Source organism: Orbicella faveolata, unplaced genomic scaffold, assembly GCF_042242905.1.
Source record: "Orbicella faveolata isolate gen_17 unplaced genomic scaffold, um_ofav_v1 contig_27, whole genome shotgun sequence".
NCBI classification, from domain to species: domain Eukaryota; kingdom Metazoa; phylum Cnidaria; class Anthozoa; order Scleractinia; family Merulinidae; genus Orbicella; species Orbicella faveolata.
In genome coordinates this window covers 5068063-5094950 of record NW_028301555.1, presented here as the reverse complement: position 1 = coordinate 5094950, position 26888 = coordinate 5068063, and the positions used below count along the sequence as shown (strand labels likewise).

General features: G+C 49.2%; 9 protein-coding genes and 1 non-coding gene across 10 annotated transcripts; 7 read left to right on the top strand and 3 right to left on the bottom strand.

Moving 5' to 3' along the window:
* The first annotated feature begins 670 nt into the window (after positions 1-670).
* On the top strand, positions 671-1639 carry LOC149107268 (uncharacterized). The gene has a single exon (XM_089296970.1). The coding sequence runs from the start codon at positions 910-912 to the stop codon at positions 1312-1314; it is 405 nt and encodes a 134-aa protein (XP_089153096.1). The 5' UTR covers positions 671-909; the 3' UTR covers positions 1315-1639.
* On the bottom strand, positions 1322-2160 carry LOC149107266 (uncharacterized). The gene is made up of 2 exons (XM_089296971.1): positions 1743-2160; positions 1322-1638 (listed from the first exon to the last, which is right to left on the bottom strand). Exons 1-2 carry the CDS (start codon positions 1770-1772, stop codon positions 1342-1344), a joined length of 327 nt encoding a protein of 108 aa, XP_089153097.1. The 5' UTR covers positions 1773-2160; the 3' UTR covers positions 1322-1341.
* Trnah-gug (transfer RNA histidin (anticodon GUG)) lies at positions 1665-1736 on the bottom strand. The gene has a single exon. It is a non-coding gene; the product is annotated as a tRNA-His (tRNA).
* Positions 2161-5131: 2971 nt separating the features above from the next.
* On the top strand, positions 5132-6004 carry LOC149107265 (uncharacterized). Its single transcript, XM_089296969.1, has one exon. The coding sequence runs from the start codon at positions 5135-5137 to the stop codon at positions 5960-5962; it is 828 nt and encodes a 275-aa protein (XP_089153095.1). The 5' UTR covers positions 5132-5134; the 3' UTR covers positions 5963-6004.
* A 1417-nt stretch (positions 6005-7421) lies between these two features.
* Positions 7422-8596, top strand: LOC149107264 (uncharacterized). Its single transcript, XM_089296968.1, has one exon. The coding sequence runs from the start codon at positions 7502-7504 to the stop codon at positions 8594-8596; it is 1095 nt and encodes a 364-aa protein (XP_089153094.1). The 5' UTR covers positions 7422-7501.
* A 1624-nt stretch (positions 8597-10220) lies between these two features.
* LOC149107263 (uncharacterized protein F54H12.2-like) lies at positions 10221-12523 on the top strand. The gene has a single exon (XM_089296885.1). It carries the CDS (start codon positions 11123-11125, stop codon positions 12503-12505), a length of 1383 nt encoding a protein of 460 aa, XP_089153011.1. The 5' UTR covers positions 10221-11122; the 3' UTR covers positions 12506-12523.
* A 2460-nt stretch (positions 12524-14983) lies between these two features.
* LOC149107262 (uncharacterized) lies at positions 14984-15796 on the top strand. Its single transcript, XM_089296887.1, has one exon. It carries the CDS (start codon positions 14990-14992, stop codon positions 15755-15757), a length of 768 nt encoding a protein of 255 aa, XP_089153013.1. The 5' UTR covers positions 14984-14989; the 3' UTR covers positions 15758-15796.
* Positions 15797-15838: 42 nt separating this feature from the next.
* Positions 15839-16748, top strand: LOC149107261 (uncharacterized). Its single transcript, XM_089296888.1, has one exon. It carries the CDS (start codon positions 16036-16038, stop codon positions 16531-16533), a length of 498 nt encoding a protein of 165 aa, XP_089153014.1. The 5' UTR covers positions 15839-16035; the 3' UTR covers positions 16534-16748.
* Positions 16749-18225: 1477 nt separating this feature from the next.
* LOC149107260 (uncharacterized) lies at positions 18226-20817 on the bottom strand. Its single transcript, XM_089296886.1, has one exon. It carries the CDS (start codon positions 19610-19612, stop codon positions 18779-18781), a length of 834 nt encoding a protein of 277 aa, XP_089153012.1. The 5' UTR covers positions 19613-20817; the 3' UTR covers positions 18226-18778.
* On the top strand, positions 20309-26245 carry LOC149107259 (uncharacterized). Its single transcript, XM_089297117.1, has 3 exons — positions 20309-20574; positions 21438-25499; positions 26212-26245. The coding sequence occupies exons 1-3, from the start codon at positions 20309-20311 to the stop codon at positions 26243-26245; spliced, it is 4362 nt and encodes a 1453-aa protein (XP_089153243.1).
* Positions 26246-26888: the final 643 nt, after the last annotated feature.

The following is a 26888-nucleotide window of genomic DNA, read 5'->3' as shown; positions in this document are numbered from 1 at the left end:
GCTTTCCCCTGTCTCTCTTTTCCTTCCATAATACCATTTGTTGATAATACAACTTCATATTCTTTTACTGGTGACCCACTGATAAAAATATGAAGCAGACTTTCGAAGATCTCTTTCCTTTTTTCTTAAGTGTGTTTTTAGGCATTTTAGGCCACTGCTCTCTCAGCTGAGAGTTAGAAAAAATACTCAGCAATGACGGTCTCGATTTATTCGACGCGGACGTTTTAGCATATATATAAGAAAGCCTGTGTTTCACGACCCGTCGACATCGTGCGTGAGAGGAAAACACATTTAAAACTCTGGAAATACGTCTTCACTTCGACTCAGACGTTTAAAACAATCACTGCATCCTCAGTTCCGAAATTCGTTGTCGGTCTATCTGGCCATTGGTGTCGCTTTCTCTATTTCGCTGGAATAGTCTGTCGTTCGTCGCCAATTCATAGCTCTCATGTCGCCGTTTCAAGGCCATGTCGCTTGTCGGAATTTACCCCTAACAAGGCGTCTGTATAATGTAAGAATAAGAACCTTCAGCCGCAGTCCGAATTTAGCATAAATTGCGATGAAATTCATTGTTTACAAATGCATGGCTTTGAACAGATCGGGCTGAACCGAACTGATCGAAAGTGTTTCGAGTAGTCATATACGCTCCTTTGGGCCGTAACCAATCAGCGTGCAGGGATGATACCACGTGACCAAGTTTTTCCCATACATTCTCTTAAATTGTAAAATCCAAGATGGCGCCTAGCTGTGCAAAAAATGGCGTCCATGCTCAAATAAGGGCAACATGTCCAAATAAGGAGAACATGAGATCGAGGTTGTCACGTGCATGAAATCGAGGTTCGTATGGGAATAAAAGGGTTTGCGTGAGTGTGGAGTGAGTATTGTTGTTTTGAGATCGGCGACAAGAAGATGTCTTCAGAGGAGAGCAAGACGAAGGTGGATGAGGTTCCTGAGGAGTTAATAGATGACATGACGAGAGAAGAATTTGCGGCGAAAGTGATGGATGTCGTTCATGAGGGTATTCTTGGAAGGATAATGAAAAACGCCGTTTCTCACGCCATGGATGTCGTTCTGAGGAAGGAAATTGTGAAGCTGGCGGATGAGGTGCTGAGTTTCAGAAAAATGCTGGCTGAGAAGATGCATGCAGACCAGTCCATCTCGTTTAAAGACCCCGTGTGTTTGGAGAAGTTGCCGAATGGATTTGAGGACGGATGGAATGAGTGGAAGAGCAGTTGGGCTAACAGAGAAGAGTTGGCGTACCGAGCATTTATCAAACAAATTGTAAAATCACCACCACCAGAATCAGAGGTGTGAAAAACATTTTTATTCATGCCTGTAACACTAATAAAGATCGTTTAACGAGAGAATGTACATGGTTTGTTGCGTGATTTTTTGCATCGTCTTGAGTGCTTGCACGTCATTGGTTCCCAGGTGCACGAGGGATAGCATCATGGTCTGCGGGGTGAGAAATTCTCCGTGAAAGCCTGAGGAGGATTCGAACACGCGTCCGAAGGGCCAGACTTTGGAGAGGTCTCTTCGCATGTACCAGGGGTAGGGAAAGTGTTGGGTGAGGAAGAGGAGCATGACATCTTCGTCGGGGTGGGGTTCGTCCAAACAGATTTTACAGGCCAGGGGTCTCTATAGGGAAAAAAGAAATTTTTTAATGCCCCGACCAGGAATCGAACCTGGGTCTTTGAGGCCACAACTCAACGTCTTCACCATTAGACCATCGAAGCGCTTACCTCTTTAGGACTTGGTTTTGGGGTTGTCATCGGGAGGCAGTCCGAAATTCACCGCTTTACAATGAGGGCAGAGTCTTTCGGAGGGTTTCAACCACCAGGTGTGGAGGGCTTTACAGGATCCGTGAAAGAATTGGTCGCAACAGGGTGTCAGGAAGTAGTCTCTGATACTGTGATTGGAGGTGTATCCTTCCTTGCACCATATACATTGGGGGTTAGGAAATCGAGACATGGAGTCTGAAAGATAGAGCAAAAAACAATTTTTTTATTGGACGCACTACTTAAATTGACAGTGTGGGACGTGTGCACGGTCCTATTGACCGGCGCCCTCTTTTTCTTCGGGATAACAATCAATGAATGATTTGACGTGATTGACACGTGACAGGGCCTGGTTGTAACCGTTTCCCAGGAAGACGGGTTCGTAACATTCGGTTTCCATGTTGAGGTACATCCCGTAGATGACCCCGCAACAGGTGGCGTAGACGCACCCTAGTCCCCATTCTTTTCTGAGTGGTCCCGTGATCGCGCGTACGAATTGGGTGTGGGTTCCATTTCTGCTTAATTCTAGGATGGGTTGGCGGCAGCAGGGTCTCAGCTGTTTGCACACGTGGCAATGGAGGGGTTGTTCCATGTCTAGAATTGAAGCAGTCGATGGTAAGTGTCGCGTACAAAGTCTACGTGGACGACTAAATCATTGATCTCGTCCTCGTCGAGGGTCCCTAGCCTCTCCTCCAGGAATAAAAGATCTAGTTCGTCTAGGGCCACCCGGATAAAATCTAAAAGTTGTTCTAGGTCTATGTATAAGGGTGTCTCTTCATCTTCGTCCTTCATCCATTCTCTCACCCGCTTTTCCCTGGTGGTCAACTCTATGTTACACTGCTCTAATATTTCCATACTCACTCACTCGGTACTTCGAGAAGCCACAGCAAGGAGAGTATCCACAGTCTTCTGTAGTGGGCGCTCATACAAGTTGAAAAAAACTCAGAGTGAAAAGTGAACGGTCCGACTCGATTTTTTATACACACGGTATAATGGTGTCCAGTCTCCTACCGTGAGTGGGTGTGGTAGGGGGATACCCCCTATCCCCTGGGTCTAGGTAACACGTGACTTCGTCTTGTTCTGTGATTGGCTGGACGGATCTTCATAAAGCGAATCCGCGCCGCCCCCGATCTTCACTCTGAGTTTTGAACTTGTATTGAGCGTCATTATGGCCTTGAGGGAGAGATACTTGCAGAACGATTTCAGACCTAGAAAGCCTGATACTACCTATGAAGAAGCAATCGACAGAATGGACGAGGACTGGACCCGATTCTATGAGGATATGAATTTTCCCATCCGGGATTTATTGGCGGGTCGACGTTGGCTTGTGGGCATCAGGGATTCCAGCCAGCTCGAGGTAATGCTTCACCAGATTTTATTTTTCATGGACGAGCAGAGGGAGAACTGGACCCGAAGTATGTACCAGTACCGGAGCATTGAGAAGTGTTTCGGGAGAACTTTGTTTAACGCGATCTATGCCATACGCAAGAACCTTGTATGGGACGTGAAGGTGAAGCCGCCCGTGGACCGTATTACGTTCCATAGACTGATGTTATGTTACGGTTTCGAGCCATTTCAGTCCACATGGACTAAGAGACAGAAGAATACAGCGAGACGTTATGTCAACGTCATCAATTTTTATTATAGTACCTTCAACTCATGTAATCAGGTGACAATGCGAGCCATGATCGACGCGGAAGACAAATTACCCAACATGTAACTATTGTGAAATAAAAATCAGAGTGTGTTTTTTACAAAAAACTGTGTCTGTCTTTTTCTTAGTTTGGGTCCTGTCCATTGATCAGTATAGCTTCGGCGACTCCTCGCGGGTATTCGTCGATCCATTGGAAGAACTTGCAGGTACGCTTGGGACACTTGAGATAGAGCCTGTCTGGGTTGGACTGAGAGTGGGAGGTGGCTAAGACCAGGGATTTGCTGCATAGACATCGGAAACGAGCCGGGTCGATGTTCCTGTAGCAGGGGTGGGTCTGTTCTTCGACGCGTCTCAGGTAGGTGCCCACCTCTTTGACGCCACAGGTCACATAACACTTGGTGTAGAATCTGGAAGAGGGGCATCGGTAATACTCCCAGGTACGACCGTCTGGGGTTCGCACGCTTCCGTATTCCATGGGTACCATGCAACGCGGGCAGGTGGGATCTTGTGGTTTCAGTTGGTTCAGGAACTGATCGGGGTCGAATTCCTCCAACACTTGGACTTCGGTGGATTCTCCTCGGTCGTCCACTTCAGGTGATACTTCTACGAGGTTGTCTTTCTTGAATCTGTCGAGTCCCATGGCTTCCAGGACTTGCATGGTTCGAGGCGGTGAGTCTCTTATCACGGTCATGCATCCGCCTTGAATGGCAGGTAGCTTTGAGTCTGTGAAGATAGAGAACGAGTTAGTATCCCAACAAGGTGTTTTCCCGTCGCATGGTTTCTAGGATGTGGGTGGTTTTTCGCACGTTTTTTGGGGTCAGTCTTTGCCTTCGCTTGTAATGGTTACTTTTCATTCGGCTTTTGACTTCTTGGCGTTGGATCGAAAAGGCGCTCCATGGTTGCGAGAAGCCTTTGAGAGGGACGGTGGTCCAACTGACCGAGTCCGGGGTGATCTCTTTGAAGAGGACGCGTTCGTTGAAACGGAGTCTGGTACGAGGTTTTTTGAATAACCATCTGTCTAAAGTGGATTGTAGTTGTTTACCTCCTACTTCTCCTTCCACTCTCTGGGGCAAGAGCAGTTTCAGTTTCTTACGCGCCTCCTTCTTTTTGGACGATTTTTTCTTTTTCCTGACGGGTTCGGCGTGTGAATCCATGACGCCTGCTGAGAAAAAGTGACTCGTGATGGAATGCGTGGTTCGACTTTATGGACGTTTTTGTCGACCAATCGGTGCCGTGTGGTGTGATGGGATCATGTGACGGTCTTCGTTGCGATTGGTGGGATCTGAAAAGGAGCACGTGATCCGGGAAAGTACGGAGTGAAAAGTGTATCCGCGGCGCGGGTATAAAAGGAGCCCGTTGGACGCAGCGAATCATTCTCGACTTGCTGTTGATGCGGTGATGACCAATAGGATTTTGGATGAGAGAGCTGTGAAAGAGATCCTTGAAGATCTGAGACAGCAGTTGAATCGAGCTTCTGACGTTTTGGATACAATCGAAAAAGAAGGCGAAAGACCGTTACATGGGAAGATAATTGACTTGGAGTTACGTCTTGTCTCCCCTTTGTACTATAGGCTCCAGAGGCACTTGATTGACTGGTGTGACCGTAGTTGCTATCCTCATTTGTCGGGCTTGGAGATCACGAAGCGAGCGGATCGAGAAGGAAAGAAGTTTAACGAGTTTGTCTGAGGGTTAGGGTTTCAAGATGACTTACTATAGCAACTCGAACCAGATTCGGGACCTCGTGGAGCAGATCGTGGATCAGAAGGTACACACTTTAAGAGATCTCGATGCCATTCCGGATGCCAGAGTGGACCTGTACATTTTTGACAATCTCTTTGAACCGTTAGGTCAAATACCCGATAGTCTGTGGTCTTTTGATCTCATGATGAGACGTCGTCCTGACTGGGGTGGTACGATTTTGGAGATGATGAAGAAGAACGAACACGTGTTTTTGTTCTGTGGTGAGTGGTGTCGCGTGATGTACAGAAGTGGTAGCGGTCAATTCAAATTCGTTCATTGTCGGGACCCCACCCTGGACACCGAGCGTGCCTGTTTGATCGCCACGGATAACCTCACGTACATGATGAGCGATGCCATCCGTGATCTGTTTGAACCCTTGAGGTTCGCTCGCGACCTGTCACGACGGGTGTTGGAGAACGACAAGAGTCCCAGGGTGGAGGAGATACTGAATTTCAACAGGTGCGCTCACAAGGAAACGTGTCTGAAGTTGGAAGAGTTGATCTACGATATCATGCGTCAGCGTGATCAGTGGAAGGATCGGTTTTTCTTCCGCGCCCTCGAAGCCGATGAGGATGACCTGTGTGGTGAGTGTAGAGAGAGTATGCGACAAGCATTCTATGTGAAGGGGAACGAGGAGGAAGCCCTGAGGTGGAGACCCGGTAAAGTGGGTTGTGATTGGAGAAATTGTAAATATTATGCCATGGATACCTTTGAGGAAGACTGTGATAATGAGTACGGTCAAGAATGTAAGAACACGGAATATGTTCAGTACTTTTCAGATTCGGACTAGGTCTTTCTTGCCTTCTTTTTCGTTTTTAGCCAATCGGAGTCGATTTTTCGTAAGAACCAATCGGGCACGACGTTTTTTGTACATATAAGAAAGTGTGAATAAAAAATTGGGTTCAAATCATTATGTCTCATACCTTGAGTTGGTTGGTCTCGAGAGTGTGTGCGACCATGGCCGATCGATGGAGTTGGACCACTTTGTGTTCCAAGTGCGATAGAGTCTACGAGCGATACGGTAAGAGTGAACCCATCCCGTACGACTTCTGTGATTCGCCCTTGGAGGTGTTTGACTATACCGACGTCGAACCCAACGTGATGCGTTTTGTGGTTTATATCTTGTGGTTGAAACAGCAACCCGATTCATTTAAGAAGTATCTGGAGGTACGTGAGCAGCGTTTCGAGTTGTGGAGACAGTGCATTTACAAACTTTATCGACTATGAAGAAGAAGAAAGGTCAAAAGAAGAAGCAAAAGCCGCTTTCGACCGGGACGTTACTGGGACGGTATCGGGATCCTTCTAGACCCGGTAGTCTGGGCGGTCTGACGCGATTCGCCCGGGCCAATAAGATCTCGGTACGACGCGCTCGCGAGGTCCTGCAACGGGATTTGGGGTACACGTTGCACAAACCCAGACGTCGTCGGTTTCCCACGGTCCCGGTGGTGGTGTTCGGCATCGACGAGCAGTGGACGGCCGACCTGATCGAGGTGATCAATATTTCGAGGTACAATCGAGGGTATCGTTATCTCTTGACGGTGGTGGACGTGTTTTCCAAGCACGCCTGGGTCCAGCCCTTGAAGAGCAAGACGGGTAAAGCGGTGACGGAAGCCATGTCTAAGATCCTGAAAGGAGGTAGAAAACCCATCAATCTCCAGACGGACGACGGGAAGGAATTCTACAACAAGACGTTTCAGGATTTGATGAAGCAGAAAGGCATTCATCATTTTTCGACGCGCGGGGATACGAAATCCAGTGTGGTGGAACGGTTCAATCGGACCCTGAAAGAACGTTTGTACCGATACTTCACCGTGAAGAATACGATGAAGTATGTGCCCGTGTTACAAGATTTGGTCCGAGGGTACAATCGATCGTATCATCGCAGTATCAAGATGGCTCCCGATCAAGTGACTTTAGCGAATAGCGAGGACGTGTGGGAGACTCTTTACGGAAAAAAGAAAAAAGGGAAATTGAAGAAACCGCAACTCAAAGTCGGGGATCGTGTGAGACTGAACAAGAAGTTCCGACAGTTCAAGAAAGGGTATTTACCCGGATGGACCGAAGAGGTGTTTGTGATACGCCGGGTGCGTCCTGGGAAGGTCACCACGTACAAGGTGGAAGAATGGGACGGTACGGCGGTCGAGGGTACGTTTTACGCGCAGGATTTGCAAAAGGTGAACGTGAAAGACGACGATCTGTTCCGCATCGACAAGATCGTCAAACGAAAAGGGGATAAAGTCTTGGTGCGTTGGAAAGGTTGGCCAGTCAAGTACGACAGTTGGGTGGATAAAAAGGGACTGTACGTGACCCAAAAGCCCAAGACGAAAAAATGAAGGACTTTTACGTGCATTTGTTGAGCAATGCCAGCACGAACGAGTTCACGGACAACAAGGCCAACAGTTTCAAGAATCGTCTGCCGTATCCGCTCCTGTTTGAATCCGACAAGGAATGGAAAGTGGGCTTGGCGAGCGTGTCTTACCCGATTCCTCCGTCACGACCGCATCAAGTACCCGTCACTCAAGCGCACGACTTTGACGACGGCGATTACTTGTTCGGTTTGGATTGGACCATTGAAACGTTCAGGTTGCAAGACGATGGGATTACGTGGCGTCCATCTCGTTACCCCGTGACATTTTTCGTCAGCGGGAAGGAACTGAACCGTGACCGACACAAGGTGACGAGTGGTAAATCTCTCATGCAATACCTCATCAATCGTTTTCACGAACGCCTGTATCATTACATGGATCGCGCCAACGAAAGTCTACGAGCGCCGGACGGGAAAAAATACTACCCCGTGTTCCGATGGGAGGGGAACGATTTGATTATCGACAACACCGACACGTTCCTCGCCGAGTCCGGAGACAGAAAACGTCCCAGAGTGTATTTTGGTACTAAACTGGTCAAGAAGTTGAGTTTGATTCGCGAGGAATCGTATTACTCCGTTCACTTGGACGTGAACATGCTCAAGATCTTTCCCAACGACAAAGTCCCGTCTGATTTCAAGAAAGACTGGACCAACCATGACAGCAATCGATCTCGCGAATTTTGGAATTTGGACAGTCACGGGACGTTACAGCTCAGTCCCTATTGCAACTGGCGCTTCAGTTACCTGGACGAGGAATACGCCAAGACCTACGATGGTGGAGTCGTCGTTCATCCGGACCTGCCTCCGCCTCGCAGTCCCATGTACCTGTATTCGAATGTGGGTCGTAGTACCATCACGGGGAATCGCGTGACGGATCTCTTGAGAGAAGTCCCCCACGACCCGATCAAGACGACGTACGAGCCGAATCAGATTCAATATAAACCCGTGCGCAGCAACGTTTTGGATATAGTGGAGGTGCAATTGGCCGAGAACGACGGAAGGCTAGTGGACTTTACATCGGGCGTGACGTCGGTGACACTACACTTTAAGTATGAATGAGTCTGTCGACGACTTTTACGTGCAACTGATGAGCAATGCCAGTACGAGCGAGTTCCCGGACAACAAGGCCCACAGTTTCAAGAACCGTCTGCCGAACCCGTTGCAGTTGAGAGAGTCGGGATGGAAAGTGGGTATCAGCGACCTCTCGTTTCCGTCCGCGACGCGTAAGATGGGTTTGAAAGATTCTCTTCTGTTTGAAATCTGGTGGATCGATATGGTGAACGCGTCTATAAACCTATACACGCGGGTCTCTTCGGTGACGAGAGAGGGCGATTTGGAATTCACGCCGAGGACCGGTACCGAGTTACTGAACGCGATACGAGATCGATACCTGCATAGGTTGGGAGATCGAACGGATGTCGACGTGACCATGTACAAGAAAAAGAGCAAACCCGACGATCCCACCGAATTGCTGTACACGGTCATACCTAGGGCCGAGCATGGAGAATGCGTCCTGGACAACTCGAGAACGTGCCGCAGTCTCCTGATCAATGGTAAACGCGTCTACCCGCAGATGAACATCGGCATCGAATTGGCCAAGAAGATGAAATGGGTCAAGATGGGAACGTTGCAGAACGGACAACCGGGTTACGTCTTGGGACCCCATTTGAGGAAAGAATTTCTCAAGGAGGTCGTACCCACGGCCACGGACTTGATCATAGGACAGAATGACGGGGACGAGACATTTTACAAGATCGACCCTGACACCTTACATTTGAGTTGTTTCATCAATTGGGTGTTCACGGACCTGGATCGCAGTTACGCGGAAGCGTTCGGTCACGAGCGTCGTTCCTTGTTCGTGTATTCGAATGTGGGACAGAGTATGGTGACGGGGAATCAAGTCACGGACATGTTGAAACAAGTGCGTTACGATCCGGACGTGGTCGACCTTCAACCGAGACACATCCTATATCTACCGGTGCGTACAGCCGTGTTGGACATTGTCGAGACTGAGGTGTCGGAGGAAGACGGACGACTGGTGGACTTTGCGTCGGGTGTGACCACGATCACGTTGCATTTCAAGAAAGGATGAGTGATTTTTACATCACTTTACCCAGTCACAGCAGTAAGAACGAGTTTCCGGAGAACAAGGCCAACAGTTTCAAGATCAGGTTACCCAATCCCATACGCCTGGAGGGACATGGATGGAAAGTGGGGTTGTTTAGCATCGCCATGCCAGATGCGCACGTGACGCTGCCTTCCTTCACCGATGCTGTGGGTAAAGTCACCTTGGCCTATACCGCCTGGAGACGCATTGAACCTGAAACATCCAATGGGTATACGTTTGGAGAAGCCTTCTTCGACACCGAAAATGTCAAAGATGTGTTCAGCAACGTGAACGGTGTTGAATTCATGAAATCAGTTATCAGCTACTTCGAAAGGCAACGCATCTTCAGTCATTCGGGACCGAGAGTGAACTCAAAATACGTCACGAATGATGGGAGAAGAACCTACGTCGCGTTCAAGTGGGAAGGCGAAGACCTGGTCACGGATAACAAAAACGTCTACCGTCCCAGAAGGGAACCACCTGAATTACAATTTGACGTCGATCTGGCTTTGAAAATGGGATGGTTGCTGAGGAAGGGAAATAGTTACGTGCTGGGTCCAAACTTGCAAATCGAATTTTTCGATGATGTCATTCCAGACATTCGAACCAGAGGAGACATACAGGATTCGAGTGGAAATCGTCTTTTTTTCCATGTCGTGAAAAACCCCATCAAAAATACTGAATTCTTGGAACTCAGCGTCTTTTGCAATTGGCGTTTTCTGAACCTGAACAGAGCGTTTGAGAGTGTGATCGGAAGCAGTTCGCGTTCCTTGCTCGTGTACTCCAACGTGGGAGGTGGAAGTGTGGTGGGAAATCAAGTCACGGATTTACTGAGAGAGGTCAACTTGATTCGAAGAGGCGAAGGTGTTCAGTACTTCGAACCCGCTCACATTCAATATATTCCCGTGCGCAAAGAGGTGCTGGACATTATGGAAGTGCAAGTGGCCGAGGCAACTGGAGAACTGACGAACTTCGGAGCCGGCAATACGATCGCGACGTTACACTTTAAGAAATCATGATCGGTGGAACTTTGATACGGTTTCATCCCGACGGATACCAATCGGGGTCTGGCATATTCGGCCAGGTTTGGAAAGGCATCAAGAAACGAGGTCCCGGCATTCTCAAGGACGTTCTGAAGGAGACGGCCATCGAGGGTCTGAAAGGTTTAAAATCGGGTGGCACGGGAGGAAAGCCCAATTGGAAAGGTGCACTCGCCGGGTTAAAGCGGGGAGCCATTCGCTCCGGGAAACGTAAAGCGACGGAAGAGTTCCAACGCTTTTTGGGTAGTAAAAGAAAAAGAAGAGACCTGTTTGGATCATGATTCCCATCTACTCGAGACGGGTGAGACGTCTCCCCGGAGGGATACGCACGTATAAAGGGGGTTCGCTCTTCCGGAGACGCTCAAAACTCCCAGACTACCGTTGGGTAAAGTCAGCACTGAGAAGCGTGCAACGACGAAAAAGACGACGTAGACGACGATGACGGACCTGGTGGCTCACGCTAGGTCGGCGGGGGTTCGTAACCCCCGCCTGGACATGTTCACCACTCCTCCCACGGATCTCAGCATGTCGTCGCGACGTGAGGTGAGAATCAATCCGTTCAATACGGGGATCAACCCAGTGACCTTCCAAATCGATCCTCAAGAAGACTTCATCGACATGAAGGAGAGTTTCTTCGAAGTGGAGTTGGCCGTCAAGACATCCGCCGGAGGTAATATAGCGCAAGCGACTACCGTCGGACTCGCCAACAATCTGGTCCACACCCTCTTCAAACAGATCAATGTGAGATTGAATGGTACTCTCATCAGCCCCCAGACCGATACTTACCACTACAAAGCCTACATCGAAGCGCTGTTGAACCATGACCGAGACGACGGTGAATCGATCCTGACACCAGAGGGTTGGTACAATTGTCTCGGTGTACCCAGTCGCGGAGAAGCGGATGTGATGACAGGCAATAAGTTGGATCCTGCTCACGCCGATTATGCTGCCTTATCCCAAGATCTCAAGAACATGGTTCAAAGTCGAATTCAGTTTTTTGGTGGAAAGAGAGTGACCTTGAGGTTCAAACCTTACCTGGAAGTGTTTTATCTCAGCAAGTTACTGGTACCCGGTGTACAGATCCAGATCGACATGTACTTCAATGCCCCCACTATGTGGACAGTCCAATGGGCCGGTGCCGATACTCTCAGACTGACTGAAGCCGACGTGAAAGTGAGATTGTTCCTATCTCAAGTGAGAGTGACTCCCTCGGTGTACCGAGAACTCATGACCAGCATGAAAGGCGGAAGAGTGGCTACTTACCCCACGGTGAGAGGTGAAATTCGCACTTACTCGCATCCCAATGACAATCGTCATTTCGAGTGCAGCAATCCTTTCCACAGTAAGCTACCTAATCGGTTAGTGGTGGTGTTGATGAAACAAACAGCCTTCAATGGAGTTGTGACGGTCAATCCGTTCAGTTTTGAACAATTCAATCTCTCTTCCATCAAACAACTGGTGAGAGGTGAAGAGTACCCCTACGAGACCTTGGAGCTCAAACACGACGATACCAGTAAAGATCTGAGAGGTTACCAAAGATTCCTCAAAGCCTCAGGAGCTTTGTGCAGAGGAAAAGGAAACATGGTCCGGAAAGAGGACTGGGGACACGACAAGAGATGCAACCTGTTTGTATTTGATAACACGGCCAATGGATGTTTGGACAGTCCGGTGTTGAACCCCAAGCAGGAAGGTGAACTGCGTCTGGTGATCGATTTTGCAGACAATCCGGGATCAAACCTAACCATCTTGTTGTACGGCGAATTCGAGAACATGCTGGAGATCAACGAGAACCGAGTCGTCCTCTACGACGTGTACCAATGAATAGAAAGAAGAAAAAAATGGAGAAAGTAGCCTTGAATAATTTACAGTTGGATTATTTGGCACGGGCGAATCCGTCGCTCTGCTGTGTTTTTCACGGCACGGTCCCTTGCGATCGGCTTCCAAGGACAGTACCTCAAGAAGGACCGACCGCTTACATCGTGAACACGGACCCTCACGACAAACCGGGATTTCATTGGATCGCTTTGTGGGCCGACAAGAACAAGTGCGAGATCCTGGACAGTTACGGTCTACCGCTGGACACGTACGTCACCACCGGACCGATCCAAGCCTGGTTGGACCGTCATTTCAAGTACCAGATTCACAACGGCAAGAGTCTACAGTCCCTGTTCAGTCAGAGTTGCGGTAGTTACGCCCTGATGTTCCTGATCGACCGAGCCGAAGGTCGTGACATGAACGAGTTCTTGAATCGTTTTAAGAAAAACGAGTTTGTGGAGAACGATCGTAAAGTAGGACAGATGTTAGAACGTTTGATCGTGGACGAGTTGGATTGGCGCAAGATTTGTAAAACCCCGTGTCACCAGGACACGTGCGGTTCCTCCAGAGGAGTGCGTCATTTGTTATAAAGTAAGCTGTTCGAAATAAAAGAGGTTCATTTTTGAGAAAAGGATGTTGCGTAGTGAAGGCAGATGGTTCCGTCGATTCTTAGAACTGTGTCGAGAAGAGACGACGAAATTGTCCTCGGACGATCCTCTTCGGCAGGTCATGGAACGCATTTTGGATTGCGACAGTTACCGGCGAGTCCGATTCATACTGGACCGGGAAAAAGATCATTGGCTTCGATACAACCTGTTCCACCTGAGTATCCGAGCCAGACTTCAAACGAACGCCAGTCGAGATTACAAGTGTTACCCGTATTGGCACGTGCTTCGCTACGGCAATAAGTCCTTACGCCATCACTTTGTGAGTGCATAAAAAGGGGCGTAGGAAAATAAAACGGTTCATTGTGGATTCACTGACAAAACAAGACACATCATGGCTCTTCAGTTTCAAGGGCATAGACATTTGGACGACGTCATAGCCAGGTTAGAAAAACGCTATGGAAAAGCGGGTGGTAAAACGCCTCAACCCAGTGAGGCTCATTTCAAGAAAAACCAACCGCCAAAACGGCAACTCAATCTGAAAATACTTCAACCCGCCAGAAGACAAGTGTCTTTTCAACCGCCGTCTGTCCTCGACACCGGCGAATTACCGGCGACGGTGACCACGCGCAGGAAACCCAAGAGAGCCGCCCCTGCCAAGCCGAAGCTTTCCGAGAAAGAAGATAGGAAAAGAAGAATGAAAAAGAGGCATTGGTACGAGGACAAGTTCGGAGACTTGAGAAAATTCGCCAAGAAAAAACCTCGAAAAAAGAGATCGGCGCCTGCCAAGAAAAAAGGACGTCCCAAGAGAGCCGCTGCCCAGAGGGCCATGGCCAAGATCAAGAGTCGTGCCAAGAAAAAACCCATCTGTTTCAATCGTAAGGTCACCCTATTGGGTCTATTGAAACGCATCCCAGCCGTCAAGACCCCATTGGCCAAGTTGTTCAGATAAAAAACGGAGCGTCTCGAAACCCTGGACCATTTTTTCAAGATCATGGAACGACGCAAAGCGTTTCAATTTCACACTCCGTCGAGTTTGTTGATAGCGGGTCCGTCGGGGTGCGGCAAGACGGTGTTCACGACCAAACTGCTCTTGGAGAACGGCGACTTGTTCCAACAGACACCGAAGAGTATTCATTACTGCTACGGATCGTGGCAAGACGGTTTCCAAAAGCTCAAGAAGGGTGGGGTCAAGTTTTACGAAGGCATCCCCGACAGCGAACAGTTACCACGATGGTTTCCTGGAGGGGGCGTGTTGGTCTTGGACGATCTGATGGACGAGGGCGGTAACGACAAGCGCGTGTTGGATCTCTTCACCAAACATTCGCATCATCGGAACATCACGGTACTTTACTTGTGCCAGGATCTATTCCCGAACGGAAAATTCGCCAAGACCATTTCCCGAAACGCGCATTACATCGCGGCCTTCAAGAACCCTCGGGATCAGTTGGGGATACGAAATTTACTTCTGCAATCGTTTCCCACGCAATGGCAGGAGGTGTTGGACACGTTTCGCAAGGTCACCGATCGACCTTACGGTTACATGCTATTGGATCTTCATCCAGCCAGTCAGGACGATCAACGCGTTCTCAGCCATGTGCTAAAAGACGAAGGATTCGTCCGATGCCATCAGTTTGCGCCATGCTGAGGAGCGAAGTCGAGTGGTTTCCTCTTTTCATTCACCTGTGTAAAAACAGGCTCAAATACATCATGAATCCCCATGAGCTGGACTACGAACCGATGAGACAGGTCACGGAATGCGAGAGTTACCGTCAAGTACGGTCCATCCTAAACGCATATAACGGGGAAGGTTTCGATTATTTGGTTCATAAGCAACGAGAACTCGCCGAGAAGAAGATAGAAAGAGAGAGGGGAATGGATAAAAATGAGCTCTTATGGTAGCGACGATTTCAACCTCTCGGCTCTGGAGGATTATTCGCCTTGGAGTCCATTGGCTCGAACGAGTACACCCATTCCATCTGCAGCGGGTGTGGGTGCGAGTCTGAACACGCCTCCTTCACCGCTATCGTCACTGCCGACACCGCCCCTGCCCAACGTCTCGCCCGTCGGAGTAGGCACCGCTGGCTCGGGTGTGCCGCAGACCAACGTCACGGTGGGTGTCGGTAGCGCTGGATCCGTGTCGCGCTCCAACGTCACAGCGGGTGTCGGTGCACCCCGAATAACATCCGCCACCCCTTTGGCACACGCTGTTCGAGGAGGGAAACGACCGAGACGCGTCCCGCGTCAAAATACACCGACGTCCTCCAGTGATTCCGGCAGCCGCAGAAGAAGTAGCGCTAGTGGTAGCGGTGGAAGAGGCAGAGGCAGAGGCAGAGGCAGAGGCGGAGGCGGAGGCGGAGGCGGAGGCGGAGGCGGAGGCGGAGGTGGAGGCGGAGGAGGTGGAGGTGGAAGTGGTGGTGACTCCACACCGCCTTCGTCGATTCGATCGGGTCGCGGAGGAAGAAGGCGAGGCACCCGTGTTCTCGACCAAGCCCAGATGCAGCAACAATTGGAAGAGATTTTGCGCCAACAACAACAAACGGCGGCGGGTCGACGAATCGCAGGCATCACGACCACGAATACGATCACGACCACCTATAAGAACGGACAACGTCCTACGGTGACTCGCAATTCGACCAGTGTACGAAACTGAGAACGTCAACATGATGAGAAGCGAAGTCAAGTGGTTCCCCTACTTCCTGCATCTATGTCGATGCTCCCGCTCTTACTGGGATGCGACCAACATGGATCACGAAGACATGAAACGTATCGCGGACGAGTGCGATAGTTACAGACAAGTCCATGATATCCTGAACCAATCCGTAGAAACCGCCTTCAAGGACGAGATCTGGGAATACGAGCAACAAGCTAAAAGGATCGAACGTCCCGACAGAAAGTCAGACTACGTTTGGCACTGGTTGGAAAAGAGTCATGAGTACTTCGGTCTGTTTATTGGATGAACCTTTCACCTCCGTGGTGGATTTGGACGTGTTGAGACGTTTGGATGGACTGTACGCTTTCTACCACAAGTATTGGTGGTGTCGAAGGCAGATGTTCGGTTACTACAAATTGTGCAACGCCATTCTCAACGGACTGGCCTTACTGACTGCGGCAGCGAGCATCGTCGTGGGATCCGTGTGGAAAGACGGGTACGTGGCGGTAGGATTGACGGCTTTCGCCGCCGCACTGAAAGGATGGAACGATTTAAAGAAGTATTCGCTCAAGATGGACGTGACCCAATTCGCTTACACGACGTACGAAAAGACATTGACCGAACTGCGGAACTACGCTCTGGGCGGTGTGGAGGAATTGGATGGGTTTTTGATCAAGATGCAAACGTTGGACGACGTGGTGACGGATTTCACACCTCCCACGTACGACCGATACTTTCGAGACTACGAAACACGATTCGTTCACGCGCCTCTATAAAAAGGACACGTGATCACTTGCCTACGTCATTCAATGGGAAAAGTGCGTGCGTGTCAGAACACGTCATGGTGAGGAGAAGGCGAAGGAGACGGCGAGTGGGATTACGTCGAGTAGGAGTAGGAAGAAGGAGGGTCCAAAGGGGAAAGGGTCTTGGTAAAATTGTCAGCACCGTAGCCAAGACGGTGTTGGGCCTTCTCGAAGAGTTGTGAAATAAAAGAGCGGGACGAACCAACCGGACGTTAGACGTGAACGATGAAGCGGTTGCGACGACAACGTCGTTTCTTGACGAGCGTCCTGAAAGAAGCCAATCGAAATAAACGTCAACGGATGTTGCAATACGCCGACAGAGACCAGATCAACGCCATCAGCGAGATGGTTCTCAATTTGCTGAAAAAGAGGATCCCCATCGACGCAACGACTTATGGGAAACTGAAAAGACATAAAAAGGTTCTGCGCGAAGTGGGTAGACGCAAAAACTCTCTCAAGCGTCGAAGAGAGCATCTCCTGAGTCAGAACGGAGCGGGGTTCTGGAGCGGATTACACGGTTGTTTCAAAGCATGTTGTGTACGGTGAAAGGACGCGGCGAAGACGGTTACCCTTTGGAGGGGATCGACGTCATACCCAATTTCCCGCCGAGAGAAGACGAGTCCAATACCATTCCTAAACTCGTGCAGTTGTTGCAAGACGCCAATCGTCGCGAAGCCCGATGGAAAGACTCGTACGAGTACTTGAACAAGAGGTACCACGACCTGTATCAAGAGTACATGGCTTTAAAGTTCGGTGACTTCTGCCAAACCTGTCAAACGAAACGAGATACCACACCGCCCGGTGGGTGCATCGAGTTGTGCAGGGAGTGCGGTAAAGGCAAGCGAACCGTTCAAAGTCTTGAACTCGAGTTGGAAAAGAAAGACGAATCCATACGGTACTGGCAAGACTGTTACGAGACGGCCTTGAGAGAATTGTCCGAGTTTCCTGACACGACCCTGAGTCAGCAGAAGGTATGAACGAAGTCATGATGGTACCCGTTCACGAATTCAATCGCTTGCAAGATTATTACAAGGGTAAGATCACCCAGAGCGCCTTGTTGACCAAAGCGGGACGTTTGGCCGCCGAAGAAGATCTCATCCTGAAAGACAAACGTATCCCCGCCAGCATGGCCGTCAAGATGACCAAACCCATGGCAACCGAAGAAGTCAAACTAGTGAAACGTATACGGACGGGTATACGCGGCACTCCCACGTACCAAGGAACGGTAGAACCCGAAGGCATGGCTGACGCACCCGTCGAACGTCTGTTGAAACAGATCATCAAGGGAGTCAACAAACCCCCCGCAGCACGAGCCCCCGTGGTCATCAAACAAGAACCCGCTACACCTTCCACGTCAGGTTTCAAAAAGGAGTCCAAATATACCAAACCATCCACAAGCAAGAAGCCACCCGTGCCGCCCAAACCAACTGCCAAATCAGCCCCAGGTAAACTCATGACCGAAGCGCAAAAAGAGTTCTTAAGATCCCTCGGTGTCGCCGAGAAATACATAGACGACGACGGTGGTTACAGTCCCAAAGGCAAGGGTAAGGGCAAGACGTACAAGAAGGCCAAGCAGACAGAAGCACAAAAGTTACAAGAAGGATGGGAAGATTTCGAACCTTGGAGAAAGGGACTGAAATATGACACTACCTAAGACAAGAAAAAACGTTGGAAAACTTTTATTGTTGATGTTGTAATCATTAAAGTTACACGCTTTGTTGTTTTTTCAAAAAAGAGTCTCTTTTTGTTTTTTTCTTCTTCAAGTCTCGCACGCCATGCCATTGTGGTACAGAGTATCCGAGGCATTCGATGTCACAAACAAACGTTCGATCCTTATTTGGTCCCCGAACGTCGACGAAGATATGAATAACAACCGAAACCTAATTCTGGAGGTGAATTCGAACACCGATAAAGGGGTGTTGAAATAAAACATGCGATACACCTCCATGCGTATATGATCGTACGAAATGACACTGAAGGGAAAGAACACGGTGCCGTGAATGTACATGGGACTTCGAAACTCCGAGGATCGCACAAAGTTCTCCATCTCGCGGTAGTACTGGAACCACACCGTGACGGGGAGGTGATAAGGCAAATGATTCCACGAACGCGTCAAGGAATTGTGCGTCTCGAAGGGTTTTCCAAGGTCCCTCATATTAGCAATGTGGTCGTGAATCATTCTGCGATGAGTGTCCACTGCGAAAATGAAAAAACAGTGTTAGGTCCATAGTCCGTCCTCGTGGTAAAACGAGGGGCCGCCGGGAAAGGGTAAGAGACACAGCTCTCGGATCTCAATATCCCTTTGTCCCTCCACGCGTCTAAAGTAGAGTCTGAACCTTTGAATTCGGATCAAGTTATACGTATAATAAGGAGTGTTGTAAATGAACAGACGGTACAGATAACTTCTAATCTCTCGGGTCGGTTCCACGGGGAGACGCACGCAACCGTGAATGTACAGGTCTCGATCCCGATACAGAGTCACGAAATTCCTGATGAAGGTATAATAACGTATCCAAATGCTAGGGTCAATGGCATACGGCAAATCATTCCACAGGTACGAGCCCTCGTGATGACAGTGATAAGCTCTACCCTCTCTACGATATCGCAGCAACTCTCGATCCATTCTAACTAAACGAGCATTCGCACCTGCCGTTAACGGGTACTCCTCATCGTTATCCTCTTCCTCCATTTCCTCGTCGGTTTCCAACACGACCTCAGGCTGAATATCGTCGATCACGCGTCGGCAGTTGCCGCAGGTCAGAACCCGTCTCTCCATCTCCTGGTAGCATCGCCGATGCATGAACACGCCGCAGCAAGGAGTACGTTGGCACGATGCCAGAGAATCAATGTGAATATCTCTCTGACAAATAAAACACACTTGATGAATCGGTGTTTCTTCGGGTATCTGACCCTGAAGGCGACGACTGCGTCTCGGCGGTTCGTCGTCATCGTGCGATCGGGCACGACGGCGCCGACGTCCTCGTCTCGGTGATCCTTCGGGGGACTGACTTCGAGTACGGCGGCGACTGACGTGCCCGGATTCAGTCTCCATCACCAAAAACCGAAAAAAATGTCAAAGGCACACCTCGCTTTATGTCCATCATGCACCAATCAAACGAAAAAAGCCGACGTCACGTGATCTGGGTAGACCCGGGGGATAGGGGTATCCCCCCTCTCGGTCGGAGACTGGGCCTCAGGTCGAGTGTGAACCTGGGATCCAGTTTTTTACCGTAAGTATAAAAAGATCGGTTCGAACCGTTCAAGTCACTCTGAGTTTTTGACTTGTATCGAGCGCTGAAAAAATCATGGCACAGGAGCTGACCGACGAGGAGATGAACCAACAGATGGATCAACATGAAGCAGTGAGTATAACGTGCACCCTATGTAAGAAAGTCATCCTTAGAACCGAAACCTGCTGTCGTACCAAGTGCTGTCGTCACTACGTGCATTTCGATTGCTTCGTCAGGGCACTCGATGATCAGATGGTGAACAAGGGGGTGACACATGAAAAGTTGTACTGCACGATCTGTCGCACCCCGTGTTATCTAACTGCGTTCGTGGCTTCCCTAGACAACTGACCATGGAACTGAGACTCGTCGTCACCTCCTTTATTCTAGAATTCTACCTCCGTTTGGACTTGAGATTTTGTTTCGTTGTGTTTTGCGGTTACAAGGTCTCACGACGTCTTTGTCACGCCTTGTTCATCACCTTCTTTTCATAGAGTTACTGGGATTGTCTACCCCCAGAGATGCAGACCTACATCCTTCACCTCAGAGAGGCCCAGGCTCTCGTCGAGGCGCGCGAACGTGAAATGAGGCGAGAGCTCTGTAAGGAGATACGCGCCTTCGCCAAGGTCCAAGCAGAATGGGGGTTAGGTCCAATCAAAGTGGTTCTAGAGACATGTCTGCTGGGTTATTGCCCCAAAGGAAGAATTCCAGGAATGGGAAATAGGCACATGGTCGTGTACGGATGCTACACGGACGAACAAAACTTTAAGCGAGCCATGTATTTAGGGTACGGGTTAGATCATGCATATCTCAGAATACCGGACGTTAAGAGAATATTATCCTCACCTCCCACAGAATAACAATGACTGGGATCGATTGCCTCCTGAACTACAGGACTACATCATGCGCCTAGCCAGGAATCAAATCCTACTTGAGCGTAGAAGAAACAAAAAGTTACGGCGTCTTCTCAAGGAAATAGTAGAATACGGCAAACTGAAAGAACAATGGGGGTTAGGACACATTAAGATTGTCAGGGTTCTATGTGACGCTGGATGTTGTATAAAGAAGGAGAAAAAAGACAGATACAGAGATGTCAAAATAATAGGATGTTATATTGACATTTACGACAAACCTAAAGAAACGTGTTTAGGTTACGATATAAAAGGGGCCAAGAGACGCGTCCCCATAGAAAAGACTTTCCTCTACCCTACCTTTTATCAAATACAACACGCGGACCATTATGAATTATAAGTAACCACTCTCTTACAGAGTCACTGGGATAGGCTACCAGAAGAACTAAAGTGTTACGTGATTGACCTAGCAACCTGGCAGTGCATACGCGATCGGAGGAACAATAAACCATTGAGTCGACTTCATAGAAGAATCTTGGATTATGCCAAACTGAAAAGACAATGGGGCTACGGCCACATACAAATCAAAAGACAGAAATTTATATGTAGATTAAATTACGGAGGCAGATCTCATTTCCCAGCTTTCTATGGTTATTATGTCAACAAGCGTAACGAGAAAAGGAGACTCTATTTAGGATTTAGTTTCATAAACGTGTTCTGTCTCTTAGAAGGTAAAAAAGCGTTATTGTCAGACCCTTTGCTTGGAAACCTGGCAGTAAAAACTGACCAATAAAAAACGTTGTGTTCATTTGTCTTCACAGAACAGACGGACCCACGACGAAGCCTTCCCCTTCGACGACGACGACGACGACTGGATCTTTGATCCGGCTCTCGACCGAGTGATGCTCCAAACCGGAGGTGGTGGTACAAGACCCCTCCTAGAATTTGAATTAAGACCCGTAGGCGCTCGACGTAACTGGAGAAACGTCCTCAACAAACAACGGTACGAAGCCACGCTCAGACAACACAGAGCCGTGACTCCCGGGGACAATCTAGGCCAAGAATTAACTCAGGCCCTTCAACGATCCATCGAGCAACAAATCGCACAGGATCCTACCCTGACACCAGACTCCACGGTCCATTTCACCATGCAGTCCAGTGCCTTCACGCACGCCTTTCAATCCACCACCTTCACCGTGCGCGAATTCGAAGAAGGGAGTGAAAGACTAGACACTTATCTCCAGTCTCTCGCGGCCAAACTCAACTCCAACGAAGAATTCACCCCCGACGACACGTTCACCATGGAAACCACCTTCATACGCACCCCGGGTCCAGGGCGTGGTCACGGAAAACGATACAAACCGAGTTGCGCCGCCGTACGGGGAATCGTCAAAAAGTCGCGCGTGACCATACAAAACAAAGACAATCTATGCTGCGCTCGCGCTATCGTCACCATGAAAGCCCTGGTAGATGCTGACATGAATACACGAGACCTAGATTACCACAATCTCAAACAGGGGCGACCCGTCCAAGAGCGATTGGCCAAAGAACTCCACCGTCTAGCCAACGTCCCCGAAGGACCTTGCGGCATTCCAGAACTGCAGCAGTTTCAGGCCGCGTTACCCGGGTACCAACTCAAAGTCCTTTCCATCGATCCGCCTCACATGCTCATCTACGCGGGACCCGTACCCTCGGACAAGATCATTCGTCTCATCAAAGAAGACAATCACTACGACGGATGTAACTCGTTTAAGGGATTCCTCAACAAATCCTACTTCTGCGACGAATGCAATCGAGGATTCGATCACGACGACTTTAAAAATCATTCCTGCCACGGTAAATGGTGTCCCGCCTGCAAACGAAAGGACTGCCCCGATTTCATCGAAAAAAAACGACCCCTAGCACGTGGCACGTTTCCCGCACCCACCTCCATCTGCCGATTGTGCCACAGAAAATTCTTCGGTGACCAATGCTACAACTACCACCTGCAACGGCGGAGTCTCAACATCCCCTCCGTCTGCGACACTTACAAAAAGTGTCCGGACTGTTGCCACGTCTACGAAACTAAACACAGGACTGGACGAGGAGGTGACCGTAGTACCCCCGATCACAAGTGCGGATGGGGCGAATGCCACATCTGCGAAAAGAAAGTCTTTCTGCCGACGCACCGATGTTACATCCAACGCATACCCGAAGACGAAGACGAGCCCAAAAAGAAACGCGTCTCCCGAGACGAAGTCAAAGGTCGACCCTTCGAAGAACCCGAACCCAATGATCCAGACACACGCGTCCTGGTGGACCGAGATCCGCCCCTTCAAGTGTACTGCGACTACGAAGCCATCACCGACGCCGAAGGGAATCAGACACCCATTCTACTCTGCCTGGAAGACGATGAAGAGGATCAATTCTGCTCCTTCTACGGTCCCAACTGCACCGCCGACATGTTCGACCACCTCGAATCCCTCGCCGTCGACGTGGACGGTGACGATCGGGACGTCATCGTCCTCTTTCACAATCTCAAAGGCTACGACGGGATGTTCATCCTGCAACACTGTTACGCCACGCATCGAGAAGTCACAGACCAAATCACCGTTGGCACCAAGATACTGTCCCTAAAATCCGACAGACTGACTTTCAAAGATTCCCTCTGCTTTCTCCCGTTCCCGCTGGCCAACTTTCCCGCCACCTTCGGAATCCACGAACTGTGCAAAGGATTCTTCCCGCACAAATTCAACACCCTAGAAAATCAAGAGTACGAAGGACCCATGCCACCGCGAGACATGTACGATCCCGACGGCATGTCCGCCAAAAAGAAAGCCGAATTCGAACAGTGGTACCAAGAGAAAGTCAACGACAACTACCATTTCGTCTTACGGCAAGAAATGGAAGCCTACTGCGAGTCGGACGTCAAACTCCTCAAAGCAGGCTGTCAAAAGTTCCGGCAAGAATTCAAACAAAAAGCCGACTTTGACCCCATGGAGAAATGCGTCACCATCGCCTCCGCCTGCAACCGATTCTGGCGCAAGAAACTCGTCCCGCTCAACACCATCGCCTCCAGACCCCCTCGAGGATGGCACGGTGCCCGATCCAATCAGTCCGTCAAAGCCCTGAAATGGCTAGCCTGGCAAGAACACTCGATGCAACACACGGACCAAGGCGATCGCATACGCACCGTGCGAAACGGAGGTGAAATCCGACTAGCCAATCATCTCGTGGACGGATACGATCCTACCACTCGAACCGTCTACGAATTCCACGGATGTCTATGGCAGGGATGCCCTCGCTGTTTCCCGATCAAACGAGACAGATATCCCATCTGTCACACCGATCGCACGCTACACGAAGTCTACGAGTCCACACTCCGCAAACACGACCTTCTCAGCCGCCAAGGCTACCAGCTCTGCGTCAAGTGGGAATGCGACTGGGACCTAGAAGTCAAAACCGACCCTGATCTCCGACAGTTCCTAGACACGTTCGAAATCGTACACCCGCTCGAGCCACGAGAAGCCTTCTTCGGAGGGCGCACGAACGCCGTCAAACTGCATCACGTGACCGACGTGACCCAAGGAGAAAAAACCAAGTACGTCGACGTGACGTCGCTCTACCCCTGGGCCAACAAGGAATGCGTATACCCCGTAGGACACGCACAAGTCATCGTCAACCCCGACGATCAAGACATACACCAGTACTTCGGTATGGCCAAAGTAGACATACTGCCACCTCACGAACTATACCATCCCGTTCTACCTTTTCGACACGGAGGTAAACTCACCTTCCCACTTTGCCGATCGTGCGTGGAACACGAAATGAACAAACCCCTCCTGGAGAAATCACATCACTGCCCTCACACGGCCGAGCAACGCACGCTACGAGGGACCTGGTGCACACCCGAAATCCAGAAAGCCGTTGCCGTGGGATACACGCTCAACAAAATACACGAAGTCCACCATTTCCCGCCAGAACAACGCCGTAAAGGACTCTTCGCCAATTACGTGAAAACCTGGCTAAAAATCAAACAGGAATCCGCTGGCTACCCCAACTGGTGTAACACCCCCGAAGACAAGGCACAGTACATGCTACAATACCAACAGAAGGAAGGCATCGCTCTCGATCCGACCATGATCCAGAAAAATCCAGGACGCAAAGCCACTGCCAAACTCATGCTCAACTCCTTCTGGGGCAAGTTCGGCGAAAACCTACACAAACCCACCACCCAAGTCGTCTACAACGCAGCGCAACTCTTCGAACTCGTTTCCAATCCCCTCAACGACATACGACAAGTCAGAATCGCCAACGACGAAGCCCTAGAAGTCGTCCACACCGAACTCAAAGACAATCAACCCGACAACGGACGAATCAACATCTTCGTCGCCGCTTTCACCACCTGCTGGGCGCGTCTCAAATTATACAGCTACCTGGAACTGTTAAAGCAACAAGTTCTCTACTTTGACACCGATTGCGTCATCTACTCGCACAAACCAGGTCAAGCCGACGTCCCGCTAGGCGATTACCTGGGAGAGATGACCGACGAACTCGACCACAACGATTTCATCGTCGATTTCACCGCCGCTGGACCCAAGAATTACGGTTACAGAACCCACCAAGGCAAAGTCTGCTGCAAAGTCCGAGGCTTCTCACTCAATGTACGAGGATCACGCCAACTCAATTATGACGTCATGCGACAAAATCTACTCGACGAACTCACACAACCTCTCGAGGATGAACGACGCAACATCAATGTCGTCAACCCCAACTTCTTCTGGAGAAACCCAGCCACCAAACATCTCAAAGTCATCACAAGGACTAAACGCTACGGACTCGTCTTCGACAAACGCGTCGTAGACACGAACACTTTCATGTCGTTTCCATACGGATACACACCATTGTAATTTTTTACTTCCTGTAAATCAATAAAAATCATTTTTGAAACTCACTTCCTGTCTATCTCCTTATTTGGACATGTTGCCCTTATTTGGGCATGGACGCCATTTTTTGCACAGCTAGGCGCCATCTTGGATTTTACAATTTAAGAGAATGTATGGGAAAAACTTGGTCACGTGGTATCATCCCTCCACGCTGATTGGTTACGGCCCAAAGGAGCGTATATGACTACTGTTTCGCTTCCAAATAAAGAACTTAGTACCAATTTGAATAAAAGTTTTGGGCTGCAAAAGCTCTATGGCTGTTGCCTTTGATTTTAAATTCGTAAAGTGGTGAGTGTGTTGCAAGAAACTACTTCAGCACAATTCGTCAAGTTTGCATATTTCGGGTTGAATTAATTTGATGCATCAGTTGTGCTCATCAGGATGCGATACGTTCTGAAGTAATTTTCAGTAGGGCTTTTTGTCTTAACTTGCACGAAACAGCACCGGAAAAGACTGACTGTACTTGCCGCTTGACTGCATAGCATGGGCATGGGGTGGTGGGGCGACAGTTAGCCCCACCATCCCATACTTCGTTTTCTTTGCTCTCGCTCCAACTTGCGCGCGGCCCGGCAAAAAGCTCTAGCTAGTACGGGAACGCTTGCTACGCAGAGTCGAGTACGTTTAGGATGTGATAACCTGCTATTCTAGGTGTAAACTTTCACAAGGGGGAGAGTTGGAGTAGGAATTTGCACCGCTCTGAATGAACAAATGAGAAACGCGCAGACTTGAGAAAAACTGAAATTTTGAGACTTAAGAAACCTCCTTGTTTTTACGTTTTTCATTATTCTCTGACGTTGTTACTCCATGACATCATCTTTTTATAGTGTTATGCCCAAATTACGATTTGAGCTAATCTAGTAGTTACTAAGGTGGTTAGATCGAGTTTTTGAGTAGCAATACCTAACAACTTAGAGGTCTTTCAGCGACCAGTGACAACTACAATGTTGTAAAGAATTTTAACATAAGATAGCACCGCGAGAGAAATATCCTTTGTTAAAAACGCTATGAATGCTTTAGGTTATAACAGCTGATTAAGATCCTCAAGGTTTCTTCTACTGAATTATTAGCCATTGTTTACAATTAAAAACTGTCGTGAAAATGTATATTGTACCTCTCCACAAAGGAGCTACTTCACGGTTTGTGCATCGTGAAAAGTCTCTTCGTTTGTAATCCGTGTCAATCTTCTCCATCCTTAACAATCCTTGTTCCTTTATGGTTTGTTATTATTATCTCTTTTGTGTTTCTCTATCTGACTAAAGACTATTTTCAAGTTTCCTTCAAATTAAAGTTAATTTTGTACTTAAGAATGATTTTCGCCTGCCTAA